Source organism: Bombina bombina, chromosome 4, assembly GCF_027579735.1.
Source record: "Bombina bombina isolate aBomBom1 chromosome 4, aBomBom1.pri, whole genome shotgun sequence".
NCBI lineage: Eukaryota > Metazoa > Chordata > Amphibia > Anura > Bombinatoridae > Bombina > Bombina bombina.
Genome location: NC_069502.1, coordinates 720732948 through 720756020, shown reverse-complemented (window position 1 = coordinate 720756020; position 23073 = coordinate 720732948). Strand labels below are relative to the sequence as shown.

General features: G+C 39.4%; 1 protein-coding gene across 1 annotated transcript in view; it reads right to left on the bottom strand.

Annotated features, from left to right (window-relative positions):
- The window catches only part of PDE10A (phosphodiesterase 10A), a 768738-nt gene that overhangs the window by 310003 nt on the left and 435662 nt on the right, over positions 1 to 23073 (bottom strand). The window contains exon 5 of the mRNA XM_053710922.1: positions 6241 to 6290. Coding sequence (XP_053566897.1) covers positions 6241 to 6290 — 50 coding nt within the window. The remainder of the gene's footprint in view (positions 1 to 6240; positions 6291 to 23073) is intronic.

Sequence of the window (23073 nt, the reverse complement as noted above, 5' to 3'; positions counted from 1 at the left end):
TAGACAAGTATCAATCTTTTGATTTCCTGACTCCTGTCAGAAATATTTGCATAGACAGAGAGTCTAAAATGGTTCCTAGGAAAGCCACACTTGTGCGTGGAACTAAGGAACTCTTTTCTAAATTCACCTTCCAGCCACGGGATCTTAGGGAGGACAACACCAAGTCTGTGTGGAATCTTGCTAGCTGAAAGGATGGCACCTGAACTAGAATGTCGTCCAGACAAGCCACCATTGCAATGCCCTTTGAACGAAGCACCAACAACAGAGATCCCAGAACCTTTGTAAAGATTCTAGGGGTTGAGGTAAGACCGCAAAGGAGAGCCACAAACTGACAGTGTTTGTCCAGAAAAACAAACCTTAAGAACTTGTGATGATCCCTGTGACCGGGAACATGCAGATATGCGTCCTTTAAATCCACTGTGGTCATAAATTGACCCTCTTGGATCAATGGTAGGATGAACCGAATAGTTTCCATCTAGGACGACGGTACCCTGAGAAACTTGTTTAGAAATGGTGTGAAGGTTCCCTCCTCTTTGGGAACCACAAATAAATTGGAATAAAACCCCAGTCCCTGTTCCAAAATTTGAACAGGACCAATCACTCCCAGAGCTGAGAGGTCTCTTACACAATGTAAGAATGCCTCTCTTTTCATATGGTCTGCAGATAACCTCAAAAATTAGGAATCTGCCTCTGGGGGGAATAAACCTTGAACTGCAGATTGTATCCCTGAGACACAATTTCTATTGCCCAGGGATCCTGGACATCCTGAACCCAGGCTTTGAACAAAGAAGGAAAGCCTGCCCCCTACAAGATCCGGTCCCGGATCGGGGGTATACCTTCCATGCTGTCTTGGAATCACTAGTCGGCTTCTTGGACCGCTATCCCTTGTTCCAAGACTGGATTGGTCTCCATATAGGTCTGAACTGTTCCTGCTTAGGAGGAAATAAGTAGAAGGAGAGTTTCCCCTGAAATTACGAAAGAAATGAAAATTGTTTTGTCGCCCTTTTTCTTTATTTCTCTTGTCTTGCAGGAGAAGATGACCCTTACCTCCTGTGATATCAGAGATAATCTCCTTCAGATCGGGTCCAAACAAAGTCTTCCCCTTGTATGGAATGGCTAGAAGCTTAGACTTAAAAGACACATCCACAGACCAGGACTTTACCCATAAGGCTCTGCGGCCCAAGATAGACAAACTCGATATCTTTGCTCCCCATTTGATAACTTGAAGGGAAGCGTCTGAAATAAAGGCCTTTGCAAGTTTGAGAGCCTTTATCCTATCTTGGATCTCATCCAGAGAAGTCTCAGTCCTGAAGGCCTCAGATAGCGCATCAAACCAATATGCCACAGCACTAGTAATGGTGGTGGCAATACACACAGACGGCTGCCAAATACAAAATAACTCCAAAAGGAGTAAGAAAGAAAACGCAGAGCACTGCATTTGGACTATAAATTTTTAGGAATTTGTAGCATATCTTGATCAGCGTCATTATGCTTCCTAGACAAACATACGTCCTAGAAAGGAGTAGGTTTAGACAAGACTAACTCAAATTAAAGATCACTCAAAAAAAAAAAAAGAGAGAAATAGAAAAGGATTGGTAGTAACACAATGGTATCCATCCTAAACAACAAGGGACCCCTAGCAGAGCGTCTTGATCCATCCTGAGTCACAAAGGCTGAATTACACTAATGAACAGTTGGGATTCTTCAACAAAAAATAACACATAAAAAATGTTACCGTCTCTTTAAATTTTAAAGGGTAACTTTTTTTTTTTTTTTTAATCTTCTGAAAGACATTATAAACGTTACTCTACTCAAAGATATTGCCATGATATAAAAGAAGCAATGCTTTGTGTAGCAACTCCAGATGGAGTTTGTAAGGAACCGCTGAGCACTGCCAGAGTGCAATAAAATTCTTTGAACACCTCCTCAATCAGGCACATATAAGACAGAAGCATAAATTTTATTGATAATAAAATTCAATCTATAACTACCGTTACTGTGTCTTTAAATGTTGATGTAAAACATATATTTATAACCAATGACAGAAACGATAGAATAAAAACGTGAGGGAATATAAAGACCTTTACATCTCAGCCTGTTACCCAGCTGAGACGAAAGATATCCTTCACAATCCTGTCACCATAGTGCTGACTTAAGCGCAAATACTCGGTTTATAACAGCTCCTATCCTTCCGATAAGAGCGCACATACACGACGCCATCCAACAAGCTCCACCCTTTGTGGGCGTTTACTAAGCCAACTCCTGGTCGCCATTGTTTAAGTATAGGCGCCGGGAGCAAAGAAAAGAATAGTATACCGCTGTTACTTGTGCACTTGAGTTAAACAGCCACCTCATCCCGAGAAGTCTTGTGACAACTGTTCTCTGTGTAATCTATAAAATTCACAACATACTGCGCAAACAGTTGTCTATGCAATCTCCACATACTGCGTTAATATATACCCCTGTGACAAACAGCATGAATATATTCTACATAACATTAGAGCCTCTGGAAAAAGCTCAATATAAAATCTCCCGGTCGGTTTTAATATTAGATATGAGACCGCCGGGAGATGAGACACATGTAAACCCCAGTGTCCTAGAACCCAGTGTCCTAGCTGCCTTAAGTCCCCTAATAGGCTAGGAGAATCTTCCATTTAGTTCAATGAGGTCTAGAAAAATAACAAAGTGCCCAGGCCTTTTTCTGAGGTCCTCTACCCCCAGAAATAAAGTCAGCACTTACCTCATTTTCTGCCTGGCAGGAAGGCAGTTCCCAGGTTTAGGAGGTCCTCTCCCTCCCATGGACCTGTAACGAAAACCCTGAGTAAAATCCCTCAGGTTTTCCTAGTAAGGGCAGCCTCAGAATATGGGAGACACAGTGAGAATTATGTCCCACAAGTTCCCATTGCTTTAAAGCCACCAAAAGCTCTACTAATGAGACTGATATGGACTACGGCTACACCCTAGAACAAAGCAGCACACTCTGGCACTACTTTAAAAATAATAAACTCTTGATTGAAGAATCTATACTAACACCTCACGTTACCTCTTCCTATCACTAACGTAGGCAAAGAGAATGACTGGAGTGGGAGGGAGGAGAGGAGCTATATATAGCAGCTTTGCTGTGGTGCTCTTTGCCTCCTCCTGCTGACCAGGAGGTGAATATCCCACAAGTAATGATGAAATCCGTGGACTCGTGTCTTTAAAAAGAAACAGAGGAAGGGGAAAAAGTAACCCCTGGCTTATCCCATTCCTGAGCTACAATTTCAGACATCTTGTCTGGAACAGGAAAAACATCCACAGAAGAGGGAGAATCAAACTCTATTTAGTTTGGTAGACTTTTTATGGTTGCAACAACCGAAGGTTCAGAGTCTAGAACCTCCTTCAGTAGCAACCGGAGATGTTCAAGCTTAAAATTGAAATTTACTTCTGAAGATTCTTTCCCTCATCGTGTCAGAGTCTGAAATTTCACCTTCAGAAGCATCCTCCTCAGACATTTGGGAAAGGTTGACCAGCGCAGATTTAGAGGGATCAGAAACCTTACTAGCAGAAATATGTTTAGATTTCCTCTTACGCTTACCCGAAGTAGGGAAAGCAGATAAAGCTGCAGACACCGCAGAAGTTATCTGTGCAGCAAATAAACACCCCCAGGAGGCTGAAAGGAACCACAGGGCACTGTATGTGAAACCATTAAGGCTTGGGATGTTTGAGGAGAAAGCTGTGGCATATCCTGAACTGCATAATCCTGAGAGATAATTGGCTCAGAAGGGAGTAATTTATCCTTAAATTTTAGAGTCTTAGCTAAGCATGAGGAACAAAATTGTATAGGCAAAACAATTTGGGCCTCTAAACATAATAAACATTAATCCAAAGAAACAGAATCTTGGTCTGTGTCCATAGCTGAAGTGGTCCCCAATAATAAGTAGAATAATAAAAAGTAACCGTTATGTCACTTTAAGAGAGGAGAGTAATCCCTCCAAGCGTATAAATGCTAAAATTTATGTAAGATTATTTAAAACAAAGTTCCTCACACCTCTATACTTCAGACAAGCTGAGGAGTCTTACTGCACCGGGACCGGAGTTGTCACTAGTAATTGCAGGGAGACTGTCGCTTGCTACAGATCTGCTGTCAGAGTTGGCTGTCAGACCTAGAAAGCTGTGAACTCAAACAGATCAGGATTAATAAACTATTAGCAGAGCCAGAATATGTGATCACACTGCCTAATTCACTCCGCTCTACAATGATTAAAAAATGGAAGAGCGGTGGTCACGTGATCGGACACAGAAAAGAAACTGCACCACTGGTAAAAGTGCGCGTTTCTGTCCAACCCAAATTAAAAACTAAAGACTCACACATAGTTCACTCCTTCTATTTAACCCAATCCTTAGTAGACTTTTTAGGGTAGCAGAAATAAAGAAAGTATAATGCTTAAGAACCTAATTAACCCTTCAGCCAGTCTCTCTGTTAAAAGGGGAAACAATTAACCCTTTAAAGTTTCACATACATCAGTGCCTGCCAAACTGCCCAACTGATAACCCCTAAATGTCATATACATGTCCCAGAAGATGATTCACTAGAGGAATTAACCCCCAAAGTGCTGTCCTTCAGTACCTAGAAGGCAAAGGCACTTACCTGTGGATCGAGCTGCAGGGCAGGAACAGCTTCTTAGGTGTGATAGAAACTTCACTCTCTATCAGGGACCTAAAGAAAAAGAAAGAGCAGAGTAACCAACCCTGGCTTTCTATAAAGGGGTAGCAATGATGTTAGAAATAAAGCAAAGACCACCTTGCTGCTTTCTAACTGCTAATAGTCACCATTACTCTTTCTAAAGAGATTGACATGGACACAGCATAGCCCCAAATCCTTGCTTGCAGGGAAAAGTAACCATAAAAGGATTAAATATCTTCAGACACCATCTTTGCACGTCCTCCATTGACAGAGGCAAAGAGCATAACTGGGGATTATGGGTAAGGGAAGGTACACTTAACAGCTTGGCTGGGGTGCTCTTTGCCTCCTCCTGCAGGCCAGGAGTTGAATATACCACTAGTAATTGGAATGAAGTTGTGGACTCTCCATGCCATAAGAAATAAAATAAACTTAAAGATAAACACATTAAACAGCAGAGATAAGAATAAAAATCATATCCAACTACATGATATATATATATATATATATATATATATATATATATATATATATATAAAAAGTATCTCAAATAAAAGTATAGTATCAGTAGCAACAAAATTAAAAAAAACAAAAAAAACAAATAGACATACATTAAATATTAGTTATGTTCATATAAAGTTTTGGTAGTGTGTCAAAAAACAACAAACCAACTTTTCATACAATACCTTAATTTGAGCAAATTCATATATACACATATAATGTAGCTGTATATGATTTTTATACTTATCAGCCAAAATTCCATGTTGGAGAAGACACCAATAAAATCTTCTACACACTTCATTTGCAGACGAGCAAACATTATCAAGAGATATTGATCTGTGAATTTTGGTAACCCTCCATTAGGATATAAAAAAACTGGAATTTGTGCAAAGAGGGCTACCAAAATAGTACATTGTATAAAAAATAAAACGTACCAGGAGATGCTCAATGACCTAAATATGTATAGCTTAGAGAAGAGAAGGGAAAGAGGTCATATGGTAGCAACTTCCAAGTATATTAAAGGGCTTAGTAAAGCCGAGGCTGTGAGTATTTTTCATAAAAAGAGAATTCAAGAACAAGGGGTCATGATCTCAAGATGAAGGGTAGTAGATTCAGGAGTAATATGTGGAAGCACTTCTTTACAGAAATGGTGATTGATTCATGGAATAAACTTCCACAAGAGGTAGTAATGACAAACGCTGTGGGGGACTTTAAAGGGATACTGAACCCAAACTTTTCTTTCATGATTCAGATAGAGCATGCAATTTTAAGCAACTTTCTAATTTACTCCTATTATCAAATCTTCTTCGTTCTTTTGATATCTTTATTTGAAAAAGCAGTAATGTAAGCTTACGAGCCGGCCCATCTTTGGTTCAGCACTTGAGTAGCGCTTGCTGATTGGTGGCAAAATTGATAATAAGAGTAAATAAGAAAGTTGCTTCAAATTGCATGATCTATCTGAATCTTGAAAGAAAACAATTTGGTTCAGTATCCCTTTAAGAATACCTAGGATAAAAATAAGGCTGTCCTACAAACTAGATAGATTTAGTAAAAGCAAGTTAAAACCACAAACTTACATTATTGCATTCTCCCAGGAAATATAGTGCAAATCCATCTGCCTTTGTAGCTGTAAAAGAAGCAGCAGGAAGAAAGTTAAAAATACAGAACAAACTTATTGATTACAAAATGGCCATCGGTATCTTAATATGCAATTAGGGCTATAAAACTCTACAGTGTGACTATGAAATTCATGATAAAAGTACTTTAAGCAATGACAAAACACATGGGCACGCAAAAACAAACAGGAAAAGGAATGACAGGAATAAATTAAATCTAATATATAATTGGTAAGGAATGAAGCTAACATTTTTAAAGGCAATTTAAAGGGAATACAACTTTTGTTTTGTTCTTAGCATATTCATTATTTATATATATATATATATATATATATATATATATATATATAAAAAAAATTAAGACTTAAGAGTTAAAAAGAAAATTATTTTCAAACTATAAAAAAAAAAATATTAAGGTTGTTAGAATATATTGCTGCATTTGGCAGATTTCCTTATCTTGCTTAAAATAAAGTATGGGTTTATATTCCGTATGAGCAGTGTTATTTACAATGCATCATCATATTACACAGCAGCAATAAGACTGAGAAATACGTTTAAAGGGATCCTGCTCCCTAGAGAGATTACAATGTAAAAGTTCATTCTTGAAGGAGGATCTCTGAGGAAACAGCTAGTTTAGCTGAGAAACGCGTTGTAATCTGTTTGTCAACACTTGTTTTTATATACCTTGGGTAATACTAATACCCATAGGTTTCTATTTAATTTGTTTGAATAAAATATTCTTTGAACTTTATGGAAGCGTGAGCGTGAAGCATTATTCCTAGCACCTGATAACCTGTACCCAGGAATCAGTTTTGCTGGGACACTGAGTTCCCAGCCTGCATCAATTAGCACACTGGGTGCTGCTCTATTTGTGAGTATAATCACAATACAAGACCTGTTCTACCTTTCCATCACCACAGTATTACACTAGGAGGAGCCTTCAATTTTGTGATTCTCCATTCACAGATTCCTGGTTGTTGTTCTACTATCTGAGAGGAGCTGCCATGACTATACCAAGAAGGCTAACCAAGGCCTAATACTGGACCAACCAACATAGAAGGATTTATCTGGATTATCTAGACTGGAGGCCCAATACCTATAAAGGACTCAGAAAAGACATTGTATTTTTGGATTTTTGGTATTTTTGTATTACTGTTTTTATCTTTACACCATTATTTTTAATGGTTATTTTGTATATATTTCATCATTGTATATGATCAGATACACTGGTTGACATAGACTTATTACAAAGATTATTTGTGTATAGCGCCCCCTAAAGTTTGACACGTCTGTGTTAGCAACAAGTTTGGTATAAAATGATCCTCCAGCACTGAGAAATCTCTCACACAATTCTAAAATGGCAAATTTTGCTATACTTCTCTAAGGGTAATTCCCAGCAACTCTGGATGTGAAGGAGACACAAGCCCAGTGCAGTATAGCTCTGTATGACATGAGAGTTCTGTTGTCCTTTAAGTTTTATTACATTCAAACTTTGCACTTTCTATTTTGTATTTTAATACATTTAGGCATACATCAGTGCATATAGGATTCCGATTTTTCAAATTCTGATTATGCTTTGATAGTTTCTGTGTAACAAATTGGGATCATACTTTGTACATTTATGAGTATCTTTTTCAAAATTATATTGCACTTTATGTAAAATAAAACAGACAGCTTCAGAAATTGGGAGGGACTGGGGAGTTCACAGGGTGTCAAAATACCTCTCACAGTTCTCATGATATGCTCGAAGCAGTGGCATATTTAGGAGAGTTATACACATACATGTGGTCACACGTGCACACACACACAAATATATACACATACACACATATCTATCTGTTGCTGCAGTATACATAAAACCCTTCAAAGACAGATTTCTTGAAACAATAAGTCCCCAAACACAATAATGAGTGCTGAAAGCCAACAGAACTAAAGGCAATGGCTAGCTAAATAAATGAAAGCTTTCAAGTTACCTCTAAACTGGTGGGCACTCTCTTATTTTACTCCTCTTGAATGTAAGCTCCTTGGGCAAAATCTCCCATTATAATGCTTCTAAAAAAACTGCAAGCTTCTTAAAAATATAGACACAAATGTGCTGCTGCCATCTCTAGGCCGTAATACGACCCTGGCTCTAAGCATTTTATACCTTCACCTGAAAATAATATACATTCTCAGTTTGCAGAAAATACAAATAAACTGAAAATGTTTTCACTACAATTTAACTTGCATTTGCCACTAGTTTAGTATACATTTTCCCTCCCCCACAAGCTGTGATTGGAGGAAGCGGGATTCGTCATTTTTGACGTATGAAGAGACTTGCGACAGGCGGGGGAAGCGCTAGATCGGCTTTCAAGAATAAAAACAGAATTTATATCTTACCTGATAAATTCCTTTCTCCTACGGTGTGTCCGGTCCACGGCTTCATCCTTACTTGTGGGAATATTCTCTTCCTTAACAGGAAATGGCAAAGAGGCACACAGCAAAAGCTGTCCATATAGCCCCTCGTCTGGCCCCGCCCCCCAGTCATTCGACCGACGGTTAGGAGAAAAAGGAGAAACTATAGGGTGCCGTGGTGACTGTAGTGTATAGAGATAAAAAATATTTAAGCCTGACAAAAAGCCAGGGCGGGCCGTGGACCGGACACACCATAGGAGAAAGGAATTTATCAGGTAAAATATAAATTCTGTTTTCTCCTACATAGGTGTGTCCGGTCTACGGCTTCATCCTTACTTGTGGGAACCAATACCAAAGCTTTAGGACACGGATGAAGGGAGGGAACAAGTCAGGCGACCTAAACGGAAGGCACCACAGCTTGCAAAACCTTTCTCCCAAAAACAGCCTCCGAAGAAGCAAAAGTATTGAATTTGTAAAATTTTGTAAAAGTATGCAGTGAAGACCAAGTCGCTGCCTTACAAATCTGATCAACAGAAGCCTCGTTCTTGAAGGCCCATGTGGAAGCCACAGCCCTAGTAGAGTGAGCTGTAATTCGTTCAGGAGGCTGCCGTCCGGCAGTCTCGTAAGCCAATCGGATGATGCTTTTCAGCCAAAAGGAAAGAGAGGTAGCAGTAGCTTTCTGCCCTTTCCTCTTACCAGAATAAACAACAAACAAGGATGAAGTTGGTCTGAAATCCTTAGTTGCCTCTAAGTACAATTTTAGAGCACGGACCACATCTAGGTTGTGTAACAAACGTTCCTTCTTTGAAACTGGATTCGGACACAGGGAAGGAACAACTATTTCCTGGTTAATATTCCTGTTGGAAACCACCTTTGGAAGAAAACCAGGTTTGGTACGTAAAACTACCTTATCTGAATGGAAAACCAGATAGGGAGTAGAACACTGCAGAGCAGATAATTCAGAAACTCTTCTAGCAGAAGAAATAGCAACCAAAAACAGAACTTTCCAAGATAGTAACTTAATATCTATGGAATGTAAGGGTTCAAACGGAACCCCTTGAAGAACTGAAAGAACCAAGTTTAGACTCCATGGAGGAGTCATAGGTCTGTAGACAGGCTTGATTCTAACTAATGCCTGTACAAACGCCTGTACATCTGGCACGGCTGCTAGTCGTTTGTGTAACAAAACAGACAGAGCAGATATCTGTCCTTTTAAAGAACTACCTGACAAACCTTTATCCAAACCCTATTGGAGAAAGGAAAGTATTATAGGAATTTTTATTTTACTCCAAGAAAATCCTTTGAAATTGCACCAACAGATATATTTTTGCCATATCTTATGGTAAATTTTCCTAGTCACTGATTTTCTGGCTTGAACCAGAGTGTCTATAACCGAATCAGAAAACCCATGCTTAGATAGAATCAAGCGTTCAATTTCCAAGCAGTCAGTTGCAGAGAGACTAGATTTGGGTGTCTGAATGGACCTTGAACTAGAAGATCCTGCCTCAAAGGTAGCTTCCATGGTGGAACCGATGACATATTCACCAGATCTGCATACCAAGTCCTGCGTGGCCACGCAGGAGCTATTAGAATCACTGAGGCCTTCTCCTGTTTGATCCTGGCTACAAGCCTGGGAAGGAGAGGGAACGGTGGAAACACATAAGCCAGATTGAACGACCAGGGCGCCACTAATGCATCCACCAGTGCTGCCTTGGGATCCCTGGATCTGGACCCGTATCGAGGAACCTTGGAGTTCTGACGAGACGCCATCAGATCCATATCTGGGTTGCCCCATAGTTGAGTTAACTGGGCAAAGACCTCCGGGTGAAGCTCCCACTCCCCCGGATGGAAAGTCTGACGACTCAGATAATCCGCCTCCCAGTTGTCTACTCCTGGGATGTGAATTGCAGAAAGATGGCAGGAGTGATCCTCCGCCCATTCGATGATCTTGGAGACCTCTCTCATCGCTAAGGAACTCTTTGTTCCCCCCTGATGATTGATGTACGCTACAGTCGTCATGTTGTCCGACTGAAATCTTATGAACCTGGCCTCCGCTAGTTGAGGCCAAGCTAGGAGCGCATTGAATATTGCTCTCAGTTCCAAAATGTTTATCGGGAGAAGAGACTCTTCCCGAGACCATAGACCCTGAGCTTTCAGAGAGTCCCAGACCGCACCCCAACCCAAAAGGCTGGCGTCGGTCGTGACAATGACCCACTCCGGTCTGCGGAAACTCATTTCTTGAGACAGGTGATCCTGAGTCAACCACCAGAGGAGTGAGTCCCTGGTTATCTGATCTACTTGAATTTGGGGAGACAAGTCTGCATAATCCCCATTCCACTGTTTGAGCATGCACAGCTGTAATGGTCTTAAATGAATTCGAGCAAAAGGAACCACGTCCATTGCTGCAACCATTAGTCCTATTACTTCCATGCATTGAGCTATGGAGGGCTGAGGAATAGAATGAAGAACTCGACAAGCGTTTAGAAGCTTTACCTTTCTGACCTCTGTCAGGAAGATCTTAATTTCCACAGAATCTATTATTGTTCCCAGAAAAGGAACCCTTGTGGACAGTGACAGGGAACTTTTTTGTATGTTCACCTTCCACCCATGAGACCTGAGGAAGGCTACGACAATGTCTGTATGAGCCCTTGCTTTGGAAAGAGACGACGCTTGAATTAGAATGTCGTCTAGGTAAGGTGATACAGCAATGCCCCTCGGCCTTAGGACCGCTAGAAGGGACCCTAGCAACTTTGTGAAAATTCTGGGAGCGGTGGCTAAACCGAATGGAAGAGCCACGAACTGGTAATGTTTGTCCAGAAAGGCGAACCTCAGGAACTGATGAGGAGTTTTGTGGATCGGGATATGTAGATACGCATCCTTTAAGTCCACGGTAGTCAAATATTGACCCTCCTCGATTGTTGGCAAAATTGTCCGAATGGTTTCCATTTTGAAAGATGGAACTCTGAGGAATTTGTTTAATATCTTTAAATCCAGAATTGGCCTGAAAATTCCCTCTTTTTTGGGAACTACAAACAGGTTCGAGTAAAAACCTAGACCTTGTTCCCCTGAGGGGACTGGGTTTATCACTCCCATCTTTAATAGGTCTCTTACGCAATGTAAGAATGCGTGTTTCTTTATCTGGTCTGAAGATAAGCGAGACATGTGGAACCTTCCCTTTGGAGGAAGTCCCTTGAACTCTAGAAGGTATCCCTGGGAGACTATTTCTAGTGCCCAGGGATCCGGAACATCTCTTGCCCAAGCCTGAGCAAAGAGAGATAATCTGCCCCCTACTAGATCCGGTCCCGGATCGGGGGCTACCCCTTCATGCTGTCTTGGTAGCAGCAGTAGGTTTCTTGGTCTGTTTACCCTTGTTCCAGCCTTGCACGGGCTTCCATGCAGGTTTGGGCTGGACAGCGTTACCGTCTTGTCTAGAGGCTGTAAAGTTATTAGCCGGTCCGTTCCTGAAATTGCGAAAGGAACGAAAATTAGACTTGTTCTTAGCCTTGAAAGGCCTATCTTGTGGGAGGGCATGGCCCTTACCCCCAGTGATGTCTGAAATAATCTCCTTCAATTCCGGCCCAAAAAGGGTCTTACCTTTGAAAGGAATATTAAGTAACTTAGTCTTGGACGACACATCTGCCGACCAGGATTTTAGCCAAAGCGCCCTACGCGCCACTATAGCAAAACCTGAGTTTTTCGCCGCTAATTTCGTTATTTGAAAAGCGGCATCCAATATAAAGGAATTAGCTAACTTTAGTGCGTGAATTCTGTCCATGACTTCTTCATATGAAGTCTCCTTCTGGAGCGACCTTTCTAATTCCTCGAACCAAAAAGACGCCGCTGAGGTGACAGTAATAATACACGTAACTGGTTGAAGAATGAAGCCTTGCTGAACAAAAATCTTTTTAAGCAATCCTTCCAATTTTTTATCCATAGGATCTTTGAAAGTGCAGCTGTCCTCTATAGGAATAGTTGTGCGCTTCGCTAAGGTTGAAACTGCTCCCTCTACCTTCGGGACCGTCTGCCATGCGTCCCTTCTGGGGTCTACAATGGGAAACATTTTCTTAAATATAGGAGGTGGGACAAAGGGAATACCCGGTTTCTCCCACTCCTTATTCACTATGTCCGCTACCCTTTTGGGTATTGGAAAGGCGTCATCGTGCACTGGAACCTCTAAGAACTTGTCCAATTTGCACAACTTCTCTGGGATTACCATAGAATCACAGTCATCAAGAGTAGCTAATACCTCCTTCAGCAGGGCGCGGAGATGTTCTAGCTTAAATTTAAATGCTACTATATCGGGCTCTGCCTGTTGAGAAATTTTCCCTGAGTCAGAAATTTCTCCCTCAGACAGTCCCTCCCTTACAGCCAATTCCGATTGATGTGAGGGTAAAATAGATAAGGCATCGTCAGCGTCTAATTGTTAATCTGTATTTAAAACTGAACAATCACGCTTTCTCTGAAATGCTGGCAGTTTGGATAACAGATTTGCTATAGAATTATCCACTACTGCTGATAATTGCTGCATAGATACAAGCATTGTTGCGCTAGAAGGTGTCGCCTGCGCGGGCAAAGCTGGTGTAGACACAGAAGGAGAGGATGTAGAACTACCCCCACTACCTTCATTAGATGAATCATCTTGGGCAACTTTATTAAATGTGACAGAACTGTCCTTACTTTGTTTGGACGCTATGGCACAATTATCACATACACTCGAAGGGGGGACCACATTGGCCTCTATACACACAGACCATAAGTTATCTGATGGTTCAGACATGTTAAACAGATTTTGGCAGGCTTTTAATGCAATAAAAACGATTTTAAGCAAAACCGTTACTGTCTCTTTAAATAATAAAATGACACACTTTATTTCTGAATGTTCAAAAAACTATGAAGGCAATATCCGATTTTTATAAAATTTATACCCCAGTGTCTTAATGCTTTGAAAGTATTGCACACCAAAAATAGAGACTCTAGACCCTAAAATAAGCAAACCGGAGCTAATTGTTGAATTTAACCGGTTTAACACACTACAGTCCCTGCTACAGCTTTTGCTGTAGCTTTTACCTTCCTTAGGGGTTAACCACCACAGAAATAAGCCTTCCGGAGTCGTTTTCTGAGCCACAGGACCCTCTCACATGAAACTGCATGCACTGCCTTTGAAATCAACTGCGCAACTTAGGCGCGAAAATGAGGCCTCCTCCCTCAGCATACTAGAGTGAAGGGGCCTTCCTGACTAGATTAGGCATCTAATACAAAGCCAGATCTAATAAAAACGTTCCCAAGTGTATATAAGTTTACAAAACATCTCAAATGCTATGAAAATGTAATAAAAATCAATCGATTTGGCCCACAATAGTGTCTACCAGCATAAAAACCAGAAAAAGTAAGCCTGTTATCTTGTTGCTGAGTTCTAAGAAAAATGGCTTACCGTTTTCCCTGAGGGGAAAAATGACAGTCTTCTATCAATAGCCAGTGTTGTTAAAAAGGAGACTAGTCATACCTGAAGCAGATGAGTCTGCAAACTGTTACCCCCAACTGAAGTTCTCTGGTTTCAACAGTCCTGAGTGGTAACAGCAATGGATTTTAGTTACTTGTGCTAAAATCATAGCCCTCTTTAACAGAAATCTTCATCACTTTTCTGTTGTAGAGTAAATAGTACAAGCCGGCACTATTTTAAAATAAACTCTTGATAGAAGAAATAAAAACTACAACTAAACACCACAAACTCTTTACCATCCCCGTGGAGATGCTACTTGTTCAGAGCGGCAAAGAGAATGACTGGGGGGCGGGGCCAGAGGAGGGGCTATATGGACAGCTTTTGCTGTGTGCCTCTTTGCCATTTCCTGTTAGGGAAGAGAATATTCCCACAAGTAAGGATGAAGCCGTGGACCGGACACACCTATGTAGGAGAAAGGTAAGTATTTTCACAAAACAAGTGAAATGTAAAGTTTGATGAATGAAAGTGCCCCTGTTTTTAATAGGATTTTTAAAAACCGGGCACACATTCGTCAAATTTGACATTCACTTTAATTTTTGTTTATTTTTAGGTAGCGGATTGAATTACTAGAAACAGTTTAGGTACTAAATTAAGTTTCATTTCTCTTACTCCTGTTTTAACAATGTGTTTACATCCAGTGCACTAGTAAGGGCTTGAAGCAAGCTGGATCTCGCAGCCATTGATTATAGTTGTTTCATTCTGGCAGTGTGGGCTTTGAAAGGAAAGCTGTTTGCCGATTTTTGTTACATAACATAAAATACAAAGCACAGAGTATAACAAAAAACTCTGATGTCATGCAGTTCTATATTGCACTGAGCTTGTCTCGGATTCACATACAGAAATGCAGAGAATGCCTCAGAGTATAGCAAAATCTACCTGTTTAGAATCTTTTGAGAGATCTCGCAGTGCTGGAGCATCACTTTAGATAAATGTTGTAGGTCTTTTGAGGTGGTCTGTGGGCTGTGTTTGACCGTTCTCACCATACTTTGCCTTTGCCTCTCCGATATTTTACTTCTGGCCTTAACGAGAACTGTGCCTGTGGTTTTCCATTTCCTCACAGTGGACACTGACAGCTTAAATCTCTGTGATAATCTTTTTGTAGCCTTCCCCTAAACCATAATGTTGAACAATCTTTGTTTTTAGGTCATTTGAGAGTTGTGTTGAGGCACCCATGTTGCCACTCTTCAAAGGAGAGTCAAAGAGAACAACAACTTACAAGTGGCCACCTTAAATAAATTTTTTCATGATTGGATGCACCTGTCTCTGAAGTTCAAGGCTTAATGGGCTCACCAAACCAATTGTGTGTTCCAATTAATCAGTGCTAGGTAGTTACAGGTATTCAAATCAACAAAATGACAAGGGTGCCCAGATTTATGCACCTGTCTAATATCATTTGGATGCATATTGCACATTTTCTGTTAATCCAATAAACCTCATTTCACTACTGAAACATTACTGTGCCCTTCAGTTATTTGATAGATCAAAATGAAATTGCTGATCCAAACACCCAATTATTTATAAATGAAAATCATGGAAATTTTCAGGGGTGCCTAAACTTTTGCATATGACTGTATGTATATATATATATATATATATATATATATATATATATATATATATATATATGTATATGTATATGTATATATATATATATATATATATATATATATATATTCTTTAAATAAAAAATAAAGTATCTCTGCAGATGTTTTCTTCTGTCAACTTTATCTACCATGTTAATACAATTTGGTATATATATATATATATATCTATATAAAAGACAATTGCAGGCGGCTTCTCCAAATCCAAAACTCGATTTAATCCTTGTTAAAAATCCATGTGATACATGATCATGCGAAATTCACAAAGCATACACTATATTAATAGTAATAGGAAGTTGTTTTAGTAGTTGCTTTTCAGGTTAGGAACCTTAGTTTGAACTATCAATAGCTTCACTGGCTTTCCATATTAAACAGTGAAGAGAACTGCAGCCAATAGAGATGGAACATACTCAAGGGGAGAGAATTAGCAAATTAGACATTTGCATAAAATAAGTTTAGATATCTGGCATAAGAAAGGGTCAAATTTTTGAGATGTTGCTCAGGATTTAGAAAGTAACTACATTTATGGAGGAGAGGGCAATGAAATATATGTTCAAGAAAGTAATGTACATGCCTATATACCATAGCTATCCTCAGTGATTCTGTTTTCTCTGCACAAAAACAAACAAAATAAAAAATAAATACAACAAAGAACAATATTAGCTTTACAGAAAAGAAAAAAATAAGAAAAAAGCTTTTACAATTTCCTCTTAGTAGGAAGAAATCCTATAAAATTTTAAGCTTTTATCATGTTTCCCTTGAAGACAGGGCTGGCTTTCCAACTCTGATGCAAATAGACAGATATTAATAGTGCATGTATTTTATCCCCACTTGACCTCAGTGACCTTTCCATACTTAGGAAGACTGCAAATTCCAGGTCCAGGCTGTGATTATGTTCTAATTGTCTGCCACATTTATAGCACACATAATGGGCTAGATTAAGAGTGGAGTGCTATTTATGGCTCTTGTGCTAACTTAGCTAGAAGTAAGCTTTTTGCATGCATTGGGTACAGCCGCATGTATTACAAGTTGAAAGTAAAGCATTTACACTTGCAAGCTATCCCAACGTGTGCAAAAAGTTAGAATATTGCGATCAAGTTAATGTATTCCGCATAGACTTCAATGGAGTGAAAAAAGTGTGTGTGTGTGTGGGAGGGAAATGAACACCATTACTAGCTATATATAGCAATGAACAAATGGCTTGCACTCACTGGTCCTTTTACTTACGTGCCTTTATTTGTGACGTTACACCCTTGGGGGCCCAGTTGCGATTGCAACCTCTGCACCCCCTGTAGTTTCACCCCTGACACCCCTCACATTTTTGTAAATATTTTATTATATCTTTTCATGTGACAAAACTGAAGAAATGACACTTTGCTACAATGTAAAGTAGTGAGTGACCAGCCTGTATAACAGTGTAAATTTGCTGTCCCCTAAAAAACATAATTTATGTAAGAACTTACCTGATAAATTAATTTCTTTCATATTGGCAAGAGTCCATGAGCTAGTGACGTATGGGATATACATTCCTACCAGGAGGGGCAAAGTTTCCCAAACCTCAAAATGCCTATAAATACACCCCTCACAACACCCACAATTCAGTTTAACGAATAGCCAAGAAGTGGGGTGATAAGAAAGGAGCGAAAGCATCAAACAAGGAATTGGAATAATTGTGCTTTATACAAAAAAATCATAACCTTCACAAAAAGGGTGGGCCTCATGGACTCTTGCCAATATGAAAGAAATGAATTTATCAGGTAAGTTCTTACATAAATTATGTTTTCTTTCATGTAATTGGTAAGAGTCCATGAACTAGTGACGTATGGGATAGCAGATACCCAAGATGTGGAACTTCCACGCAAGAGTCACAAGAGAGGGAGGGATAAAATAAAGACAGCCTATTCCGCTGAAAAAAATAATCCACAACCCAAATCAAAAAGTTTTAATCTTATAATGAAAAAAACTGAAATTATAAGCAGAAGAATCAAACTGAAACAGCTGCCTGAAGTACTTTTCTACCAAAAACTGCTTCTGAAGAAGAAAAAAACATCAAAATGGTAGAATTTAGTAAAAGTATGCAAAGAACACCAAGTTGCTGCTTTGCAAATCTGATCAACAGAAGCTCCATTCCTAAAAGCCCAGGAAGTAGAAACTGACCTAGTAGAATGAGCCGTAATCCTTTGAGGCGGGGATGTCCAAGGTTGACAACTGGCCATCCGAACGAGATCCGCATACCAAAACCTGTGTGGCCATGCTGGAGCTACCAGCAGTACAAACGAACGCTCCATTAGGATTTTGGAAATCACTTTTGGAAGAAGAACTAGAGGGGGGAAGATATAAGCAGGTTGATAATTCCAGGGAGTGACAACGCGTCCACCGCTTCCGCCTGAGGATCCCTGGATCTGGACAGATACCTGGGAAGTTTCCTGTTTAGATGAGAAGCCATCAGATCTATTTCTGGAAGTCCCCAGAATTGAACAATCTGAAGAAATACCTCTGGGTGAAGAGACCATTCGCCCGTATGTAACGTCTGGCCACTGAGATAATCCGCTTCCCAATTGTCTATACCTGGGATGTGAACCGCAGAGATTAGACAGGAGTTGGATTCCGCCTATACAAGTATCCGAGATACTTCTTTCATAGCCTGAGGACTGTGAGTCCCACCTTGATGATTGACATACGCCACAGTTTTGACATTGTCTGTCTGAAAACAAATAAATGATTCTCTCTTCAGAAGAGGCCAGAACCGAAGAGCTCTGAAATGTTGATTGGTAATCTCGCCTCCTGAGATTCCCAAACCCCTGTGCTGTCAGAGATCCCCATACAGCTCCCCAACCTAAAAGACTCATATCTGTTGAGATCACAGTCCAGGTTGGACGAACAAAAGAGGCCCCTTGAATTAAACAATGGTGATCCAACCACCAAGTCAGAGAAGATCGAACATTGGTATTTAAGGATATTAATTGTGATATCTTTGTATAATCCCTGCACCATTGGTTCAGCATACAAAGCTGAAGAGATCTCATGTGAAAACGAGCAAAGGGGATCGCGTCCGATGCAGCAGTCATGAGACCTAGGATTTCCATGCACAAAGCTAGGGAATGATTGAAACTGAAGGTTTCGACAAGCTGAAAACAATTTCAGACGTCTCTTTTCTGTTAGAGACAAAGTCATGGACACTGAATCTATTTGGAAACCCAAAAAGATTACCCTTGTTTGAGGAAACAAGAAACTCTTTGGTAAATTGATCCTCCAACCATGTCTTTGAAGAAACAACACAAGTTGATTCGTATGAGATTCTGCAGAATGTAAAGACTGAGCAAGTACCAAGATATCGTCCAAATAAGGAAATATCGCAATACCCTGTTCTCTGATTACAGAGAGAAGGGCACCAAGAACCTTTGAAAAGATCCTTGGAGCTGTTGCTAGGCCAAAAGGAAGAGCAACAAACTGGTAATGCTTGTCTATAAAAGAGAATCTCAGGAACTGATAGTGGTCTGGATGAATTGGAATATGAAGATATGCATCCTGTAAGTCTATTGTGGACATATAATGCCCTTGCTGAACAAAAGGCAGAATAGTCCTTATAGTCACCATTTTGAATGTTGGTATCCTTACATAACGATTCAATATTTTTAGATCCAGAACTGGTCTGAAAGAATTCTCTTTCTTTGGTACAATGAACAGATTTGAATAAAACCCCAGACCCCGTTCCAGATCTGGAACTGGCACAATTACCCCAGCTGACTCCAGGTCTGAAACACATTTCAGAAACGCCTGAGCCTTTATTGGGTTTACTGGAATGCGTGAGAGGAAAAGTCTTCTCACAGGCGGCCTTACCTTGAAACCTATTCTGTACCCATGAGAAACAATGTTCTGAATCCAAAGATTTTGAATCGAATTGATCCAAACATCTTTGAAAAATCGTAACCTGCCCCCTAGAAAACCTATAGTGGGCGGACAGGGCCTAACTTATTTCACTACATTTGATGTCATGTATATTTTATAGTGTTTATTTTAAATCATTGTGCTTCTTTATTGTGCTCATTATTGTGAATTAACATTGCACTGTTGAACTGCCAATAGTCTATATAGCAGATACATTTGTAATTTTCTGCCGCACTACTCAATTATCAAAGCGGGCAGACATTAATTTCTACAACTTTGTAACACAGCTGTTATAAAGCAACTTCTAACACCATACAGTTGACTGGGATTTTTTAGCTGTCACTTCTTTGCAGCACAGCATTTTATCAGCTGACTACAAACTTTGTATACGAGAAATTGAGTTCAAAGCACACGCTTCCTTAACAGGACTTAGACACTCCTTTTTCTTGTTTTAAAGGCCACAGGTCGCAACTTATAACAGCAGTTCTTTATAACAGTGTAACTTGTGTATATTGCTGGCCCACTCTAACGGCCCAGTCACCCTTATCCTTATGTATTGTTTCTGCCATCACACAGTACATCAAGTTTAGTATATACCATCTTTTAATATTCCACCATATATAAACCCTTGCAGTTTATAACTGAGTGACTTTCGTCAACACCGCCCACTATCCAAGGACGTATGTACAACTACCAAGTATCCGGACCCTCATACTACTGCCATTCTCACTACAATCCTGGATACAGCTTTCTGTGCTGTATATATGTCTCTATCTTACCTCATACTGATTGAGGGTTTTTAATGTAAGCGCATATTATTATTGAATAAAATTCTTTTATTGTGTCAAAACAATATTATGCTATGTGCTTCTTTTTTCTTCTATGAACAACATCTCGACTACATCCTGAGGAGACGGAGATTCTCACCACCTAAGGGCACATCATCTTAAGGATCGTGCAAAAAGGATAAATTATTCCTACCACCATTGAAGAGAGATATAACAGACGGATTACTGTCTACATCCCTTTACCTAAAGAGAGTCCAGGATCTTCATTCATATAAGACCAAGAATCCTAACGGAAGGACCGATTTCAACAACAGTTTTCCAGGAACACCACCAGGACACAGAAGGTCCATCACAGTGAATCACCTTTAAAACTGGGCGCATTCCTTACCTCATATGATTGAGGTAACAGCTGGTAAGCAGAAAATTCTTACTTGATTCTACATCTGAGAAGAATTACACCAAAAAGACTACTAAAAAACATTTTATGTACTCATATTTATATTGTATATCATATAGCTGAGCGCCTCTACCTTCATATTGAATCTTCTCTTTCCATACACTTTTCCACAGAGTTAGGGGTACTCTGTTTCAATATAGAGGCAGCACGCTAAACTTACACCAAGTTTGACTAAATTCTTATTACTTATAAGCATTATCCCTTGGGAAATTTCTACAAATACAAGAATTCCTTTTCCTTTTTGTAAGATATAAATTCCCTTATCCTAGATTTTAGCGTAGGTGACCTCTTTCTTTTATTTTTATATATATATATATATATATATATATATATATATATATATATATATTTCAAAAATAGACAGGCACTCTCCGGTATTAAATCCAAAGTTTTTTCTTTTTATTGCGACGATATAGAACACCTGTGCTTACACAGATAGTATAGTTATGTGCAGGGGCAAAATGGGACTATGTATTTGCGGGTATTAGGTGACCGGTTTGTAATCCTTGTGACTCTATAGTGATCAATATCACAAAACCAGTAGCTTTTCATTGGGGACACGTGTAAACAATTATGCATCTATGGGCTTGGGCAGCCTGATACTTCAATACAGTAGCCATTTCAGGTTAAATACATAGTTAAAGACATTGCGCCAAACATGTGTAGGTAACGAAATTTGCGCACTGACGTTGAGTATTACTTCCCACTAGTGTACATGGGTCATTAATTTATCACACATGACCTTTTAGGTTGGCCCCGTTTACTATCTACTGTATTTGGGTTGTTATTGTTTATTGTTGGTTTAACTGTTGGTATATTGTGTTTTGACGCCTATATAATATCATGAATCTAATCATATACTATCTGATGCTGTATTTACAGGGGTGACCACCCATGTTACGTTTTTGCCCCTGCACATAACCATACTATCTGTGTAAGCACAGGTGTTCTATATTGTCATTGACATCTGCAGTTAACTACGTTTATCTCTGAATGTCTTCTGATTGTTTGCCAGCTGCTAATCTGAGATTGATTGAAGAATTACTTACAGCTTAGATGTTGCCAATTATTACAATTAGACTTGTGCATTCCTCAGTTGCTTTTTTGTTCTGATCCAGGTGTGTTGCCATAATTGGCCATTTGCACATGCTCAGTAGCGCTAATGGGATGCTGATCCGACACACCTGTGTTCACTCATTTGCACTTTGTGGGGTATATAGGAGGGCAAGTTTGATGTGTGTTGTATATGTATTTTTCTGTCTGAGGAAGGGGCTAAATACCCCGAAACGTCACAATAAAAAGAAAAAACTTTGGATTTAATACGGGAGAGTGCCTGTCTATTTTTGAAGTGTAGATACGAATGTTCAGGAGCACCCTGGATAATTGCCTTATTTTTTTGGAGAGTGCTGGTCTATAATTGAATGAAGTGGATACTATGTTTGACTGAGCACCCATTGGAAGTAAGAGAATCAGACTACCTTTTCATTTATAAATTCCAAACAATGGTACTGTTTAAGATAAAAGTTCTCTTTATTAGGACAGGTTAAAACAAAGTTGCTCACGTGCAGTAATGTTAAAAGCCAAAAACACTACTTAAAGGCCAGTCTGACATGTTTCGGCTGTTCCGCCTTATTCATAGACTCACTATATGTTAGTCGCCTGTGGAACTTTATACGCTCCCTCGCAACCTCATTGGTTGCTAATAAGTGTGCTTATTAACCCTTTCTATATCGGACAAAAATAGGTAATACTGCTTATATGAAAGATACATTTTTCCTCAAATACATGTATATTAACCTCTTATATACAAATCTACTTGTATTATTGCTATATATTTAGATCCACTTCCAATCTGCATAATAGTTTGCCAACATGTGTCATTTATTTATAGGAATATTAAAATTTATCCATTTATGTACATTGTCACTTTCTGCAATGCATTTATGACACTTGTATGTGAACTATTTGGGAGTGTTATATTTACCCACTAATAATTGTCATTATCACAACAAAATTATAAGAATTTGGATACTTGCAATTATAACAATATTTCTAATCAAAATTTAACCATACTTTTTAGTTGGCCAGGTTGATATTTGCCCCCTGGTGGTTATAATTATTGCAATACCAATATTAGCCACTGTCATGTAATAACAACAATATATA